The sequence below is a fragment of the Trichosurus vulpecula genome, chromosome 9, assembly GCF_011100635.1.
Source record: "Trichosurus vulpecula isolate mTriVul1 chromosome 9, mTriVul1.pri, whole genome shotgun sequence".
In the NCBI taxonomy this organism is placed as follows: Eukaryota; Metazoa; Chordata; class Mammalia; order Diprotodontia; family Phalangeridae; genus Trichosurus; species Trichosurus vulpecula.
Window position 1 is genome coordinate 155,479,572 of NC_050581.1, and position 6,532 is coordinate 155,486,103.

General features: G+C 40.6%; 1 protein-coding gene across 4 annotated transcripts in view; it reads left to right on the forward strand.

Moving 5' to 3' along the window:
- The window catches only part of SSUH2 (ssu-2 homolog), a 153,541-nt gene extending 148,431 nt beyond the window's left edge, over positions 1-5,110 (forward strand). For 3 of the 4 annotated variants that reach the window (XM_036739762.1, XM_036739763.1, XM_036739764.1), the window contains one exon: positions 331-5,110. In XM_036739762.1, coding sequence (XP_036595657.1) covers positions 331-477 — 147 coding nt within the window. In that variant the 3' untranslated portion in view covers positions 478-5,110. The remainder of the gene's footprint in view (positions 1-330) is intronic. The other variant, XM_036739765.1, reaches the window with a different exon arrangement.
- Positions 5,111-6,532: the final 1,422 nt, after the last annotated feature.

A 6,532-nucleotide genomic window follows, 5' to 3' on the forward strand; every position in this document is an offset into this window, starting at 1 on the left:
GGAGCATGGCCAATGCAATGGTAAGGAAAGAGGAGACGGGGTGTTGTGGGTGAGGAACAGAGAAAGAGTGGCCCAGTTTGATGTAAGTTGGGGCTGGGAAGACAGGTTGGAGCCAAATTGTGAAGGATTTTCAAAGCTAATTGGAGGGATTTTATCTCATCTTAGAGGCAATAAGGAATGACTGATATTTACAGAGTTGAGGATTGATGTGTTTAATTTGTGCTTTAAAAAATAACTTTGTCAGTTGGGTGGAGGATAGGTTGGAGTGGCAGAGGGCTTGAGGCAGAGATCATACGCACTTAAGCCTCTCTTTGTGTTGTGTTTCCTTAGCGTCAGACCATTGAACTGATCCCACTCACAGAAGTCCATTATTGGTACCAAGGGAAGACTTACCTCTATTACATCTATGGCCTGGAGAACAAGGTATATGCACTGGACTACCCAGAGAGATACTGCTGTGGCTGCACTATCATATGACCACTGGCCAGCACTCTACCTAAAGAAGGAAAATAAGGGACTGAAATACACATCCATCAAAGAAGAAGAGACAAGAGTTAGGGTTCAAGTGCTCTGGTTCACTTGAATTTTTCATTAAAAATGATTCCTGCAATCGGATACTTTGGGAGCATCAACTTAAACACCACTGATTAGTCTGGGAATACATATTTGCACCTAATAAGGACAAAGCCCTCTGCTAGTAGATTCAGCTCCACAGCACATAGTAGGTGCTTAATAAATGCTAGTTGATTGACTTACTGACTCAACAACCATGTTTTGAATACCTACTTGTGGCAGCAATATGACAGCATAGCACTGTCCTCTCACATTTCTTTATATTTACTTCATATGTAAAGGCAGCTAAGATGTAATGTATAGAGAGCTGGCTTCAGTCACAAAGACCTGAGTTCAAGTCTTGACTCTCACATACTGGTTGTATGACTGGGCAAGTTACAACCTCTCAGTGGCTCAGTGCTCATAAACTATAAATTTCAGAGCAGATGCTGATCTCCACTGGTGGAGGGAATTTCCTTATTATGAATTCCTGACGTATACAAAATCCCAGTTCCCCTCCCCCCTTTTAAAAAATATTTACATGATTTGTGATCATGCTGTTTTCCCTCATTATATGGAATGCAGTGTTTCATTTTTGTCTTTGTATCTGTAGCCCTTCACATAGAGGTTTAAACATATACTTGCTGAATGAATGGATTAACCAGCTCATTAATTAGTTTAGGCCTGGCTTTGGAGTTAGGAAGACCATGGGCTTGTCTTGCTTCTGCTTTTTAGTGGCTCTCTGACTATGAACAACACCCTTTACTTCCTAGGACCCCTGGCAGCTCACTAAGACATAGTAGTTGTAAATTTGTATTGCTAGGAATAGTTTTCATATCAAGAGCTCTTTCAACAAGAATAGAATCCCAGTTCCAGAAAAAATGTAAACAAAATATAGAGGTAATGTTAGACTTGGAGCCGGGGAAACGTGGGTTCAGGTCCTTCCCCTGATTCTTGCAACCTGTGTGACCCTAGGCAAATATCATCTTCTGTTAGCCTCAGTTTCCTCTAAAGTAATAATAATAATGATATTGATAATAGCTAACATGCATATAGTGCTTACTATGTGCCAGGCAATTAATGATATAATCTCATTTCCTCTGTAAAAATAATGACATCTTTAATGCCTACCTGCTTTGTTTGATGTGCTGTTCAAAAGACATTGTATGTAAATCACTTATATAAAAGCCAGTCGTTATTATCATGGACAGAGAAGGCTCTAGGCACTAGAGGAAGAGGCAGGCTTCCATGAGCCTGCTTTCTTGGGCTTTGTGGTGAACTGTGTTGGTGAAGTTTGGGAGGTTCATCCCCTCCATCAGCTGGCGTCGAGGGTATTAGTGCCTGCCCTGTGTCTTAACCACTGCATCAGCTTTAGACTGCTTCGAGGCCTCAATGGGAGAATGTGGATGAAATGATGTGACCTGGGCTAAGTCCAAATCCATGCAATGGGAGCCTCTGTTGTTACCTAGGCTTCTCCAAGTCTTATCTCTTCCTTCGCTGTATTTGGAAGTCATTTGGTCGGTGGGGAATGGTTCCAGAGAAAGCACTCTGGAAATGCTTTATAAAGTCCTCTCATGATCCCATACCTCCTGGCTGCTGCCCTCTGGTCATTAATGGTCCTTGGTGGATGCCTGTGGATATTGGTGGGAGGGACCTTGCAAGTTGTGAAAGTCACAGCTCTAGAGCTGGAAAAGATCTGAGGAAGTCACCCAGGCCAAGCCTGATCATTCTGTAGATGAGGAAACTAAGGACCAGAATGACCAAGACCACTCTAGAAGTGAGTGCAGATGCAGAAATTGAGTGCAGGGCCTCTTCCTTCATATCCAGCACTTTTACCATAGTGTCAGTCTGAGGACATGTTATTAGGGGGATTTCAACAACAGTAATGAAAAATGCTATTATTTTTATTTTTTTTAAGAGAAAAAGGAGATCTTTTGGTTCCTAAACTCTAAACCATTCTAGGAAACTTGGTTTGTGAACTCATCAACTTTCCGACCTTTATATTTATGGGATATACACAAACACATGTACATATACATGTATATGTGTATATATATACATATATACACATACATACATACATATATACACACATATTGCTATTTAAGTCACCTGTCTTTACTGGTAGAATAAGAAGTAGAAATACAATAACTGGGTTGTGCCTTGTATGGGAGTGGGGTAGAAGAACTCACAGGGAAAGGCTGACTGGGATCCCACTCTGGGGGCCAAAGTAGAGTGATCAGGGTCAAATGTTTTGAAACCACATGGTATAATGTGAAGCACGGTGGACCAAGTATTAGACAATATGGGTTCTAATCTTAGTTCCACCACTCGGGGGCTAGGAGATCTTAGATTTATACTTTCTGGGCTGGAGTAGCCCCATCTACAAAATGGGAATATTGAGTCCCTTCTTCTGTCCACCTCTTAACATTGGTGTGAGGACTGGATGACATAATGATTGTGAAGATGGGTAAAGGGGTAAAGTCCTATGGGAGGGCAAGTGGAAGGGTAGGAGTCACAGGAGCTGATGAGTGGTTATTGGTAGGAAACAATGCTTAGGTCTTAAGAGGAAAAGAGAATTTATGATAAGTAGAGCCTAAACTTGAAATCTTTATGCTGATGGCAAGCACCACAAATTATTTTCTGGGGTAAAGGGTTCAAAAGGTGGGGCTGGGGTGGACATGGGGAGGGGACTGGGATACTACCTTGTGCGGAAGGACACAGAGGTGCCTGGGACACTATAACACTGAAGATTCTGTCAATTCTAGAGCTTTAAAGTGCCCAGGGTCCCACAGGATAGGAAGGCTCATCCTTGCACACTGCAATGTTGTTAATGTCCTCTAACTTCAGCCTCCTGGGATGAAACCCAGGCTTCACACCCTAGTTATGCTTTTGACGATTGTTGACGTTTCACCTAACCAGCTTGGACTTTTCTACTTATATAGTTAGGGGGAACCTGAAAATTTGGGAGATGAAAGGAGAGTGTGGAATTATGTTGAAACACAATGAGTATTGGTCCCTTTGAGGTCCAGATTGCTGTCAAAGCCTGGGCCTTAGATTGGAAAAGCTAATTATAGGAAAAGAAAAGGAAACTAAAGGCATTACCTGCCACCTCCTAGTCTGCCTCTCAGGCCCACCCTGACCACCCATCTACTCTTAATGTTCTCCAAACACACCTATTCAAGAGAGAAGTGACAGTAAAAGGTAATATGTGCAGAGTAATGTCAGACTAGGTTGATTACAATGATGATGATAATGATAACTGGCATTTATATAATTAATCAATCCATAAAGACCTATTAAATGCTTGGTATGTGACAGGCACTCTTCTAGACTCATAGGATAAAAGACAAAAATAAACAGTCCCTGACCCCAAGGAGCACTGCATTCTAACATTTAGTACATTAAAATTTACTATAAATAATTGATACTTATATGATGCCTTAAGGTTTACAGAAATACTGCATATGCAAAATCTCATTTGATCTGCCTGATAACCTTGTGAGAGTGACACCATAGGTATTATCATCATTTTATAGATGAGAAAATGGAAGTTTAGAAAGATTCAGTAGGTGCTGGTTGATTGGGGGATAGTTGAATAAATCATGGTACGTGGTGGAATCTATATCACCAGGAATGACAAAGATGAAGAAATCAGAGAAATGTGGAGAAAATTCTAGAGAGAGGAACTAGCAGAATCAGGAGGGCTATATAGCCAGTAACTGTAATAGTGTACATGGGAAGGGTAAAAAGAAATGAAACTGAATGCTGTATAATTACAATGACCAAGTTTGTTCCTGAGAAGAATTGAGAGATGGACTTTACTTCCTTTATTGTGAGTAAGACACGCTACATTACTAGTTGCACACTCTTCATAGGTTAGTTGGATTGGCTAAACTCACTTTTTTCTCCTTTTAAACAATAGCATTTGTATAGTGCTTTTAAGATTCTGAAAGTGCTTTACAAATATTTCCTTTCATCCTTCCAACAACCATAGCTGCTGTTTGTTATTGTCTGCATCTTATAGATGAGGCAACTGAGGCAGGTAGATTAAGTGCTCAGGGTCCCACAGCTAGTTAAGTGTCTGAAGAAAGATTTGAACTCAGGTCTTCCTGACTATAGGTCCTTGACTTCATGCACTTTGATACCTAGATGCCCTTTTCTGTTGGATCCAAGATGTGGCTTATTGGGTATGAGAAGAGGGAGAGATATTGTGGGAAATGAATATGATGGAAAAACAAATGCTATCAATAAAAATATTTAATGTATTAAAGTCTTTGTTCTCAAATCCTGGAATACTACATCTCTAGTCTCCTAGACTTTGGCTTCTCATCTTCACTCTCCATCAAGTAAGCATTGCCAGCACATTAAGACAATGAAACCCTCACCATGTGCCAGGAAAGTGGACCGACAGCTCTGTGTAGTTTTAATTGGTTTTGTTTTCTGCCATAAAAATGTAAGAGGCAAGACAACACCCTTTATGACCATAACCCGACCCAGGCTGCCACTGAGACTGTTTATGGACAAAAATAAACTTGTCTTTCCTCTTGCCTTTTAATGACTGTTGAGTCCTTCTACTCTGCTATCATCAAATTTTGCTGTTTTCATTAGAGATAGGAAACGACTAAGCATGATATCTTTAAGGCTCACTATCATCATAGGGTCTATTTATCTATGCCTAGCTGTGCCAAAAGCCTGTTGAAGTCAGCAGAAGGGGGGTAAAAAACTTGATGGCAAAGAGCCCATTTCCTCCCCAATGGCCATCGTCCTGTTCTATTATCCAGAGCCCACCAATGTCTTGAAGACAAGAACAACAACTTTAAGGGGATTTTTATGCCTTGCCCTTCTAAGGCTCTCAAAATCTATGGAGAGGAAAAACACACGCATGTGATTATTTATTGATTCCTTTCCTTAAGACTAGTATCTATTCTGTACTAGGTAAGGGAGATACAAGAATAAATGAGAGACAAATAATATCCTTCAGGTTCTTACAATTTAGGAGGGACAATAAACATGCACATATATGTATATGCACACAGATATATGTGTATATATGTATATGTATATATGTGTGTAAATATATATGTGTGTGTACATACATACATATTGGGTCGCTTGGTGACGCAAATGGGGTCATGAAGAGTCACACATGCCTGAAACGACTGAAAAACAAAAGATGTACCCAGATGGGGAACATGGTAGAGATGTCAGAAATGTCACAGAGTAGTGCAGCCAAGAGAGAAGTGTGGAGATCTTCTGAGCTGAGTTCCCTCCTTAAATGGAGGTTTTGGAGTTCATGACTCTTATCCTTCCATCAGAGGAGCAGAGGATGGTGATGACATGGAGTACCAAGGCTCATGGGATCTTGCAAGATGATGAGGTTTTCCAATAATGAGCTTCTTGGGGTTTATTTGAGGAAGGAGAGAATGCTAACAACTAGGGGGACTCAGGTTTTCCCTAGGAGGAGCCCATCAGTTGAATGAAGCTGACAATTCCAAATGGTGGTGATGAGAAGGAAGTGCATTCTAGACATGAGGTACAAACTGTACAAAGATTCAGGAGCAGGAGATGGGGCATTGAATTCACTGGATAGTGTTGCTCATTTCTCTGGCATGCTGTGTGTCTGAAGGGGAATGACGGGAAATGAGCCTGGAAAGGCTGATGGAGACAGATTGGGAAGAGCTTTAAAAGTCAAGCTCAAGAGTCTGTATTTTATCTTAGAGACAAAAGAGAGTCACCGAAGGCTCTGAAGGAAGAAAGTGACAAAGCTGGCCGGAGGAAAATTACTTTGACAATTCTTATCCTGAGCGAATTGCTTAAACTTTGAGTAGTCTTAGTTTCTTATCTATAAAATGGGAATTGAATATTTCTACTGTTTATCTCAGTGTCATAAGGAAAATGATTTGCACACTGTTACTACAGAAATATGTTAATATTATACAATTATTGACTATAAGTGCACTGGAGGGGTACAAACAAG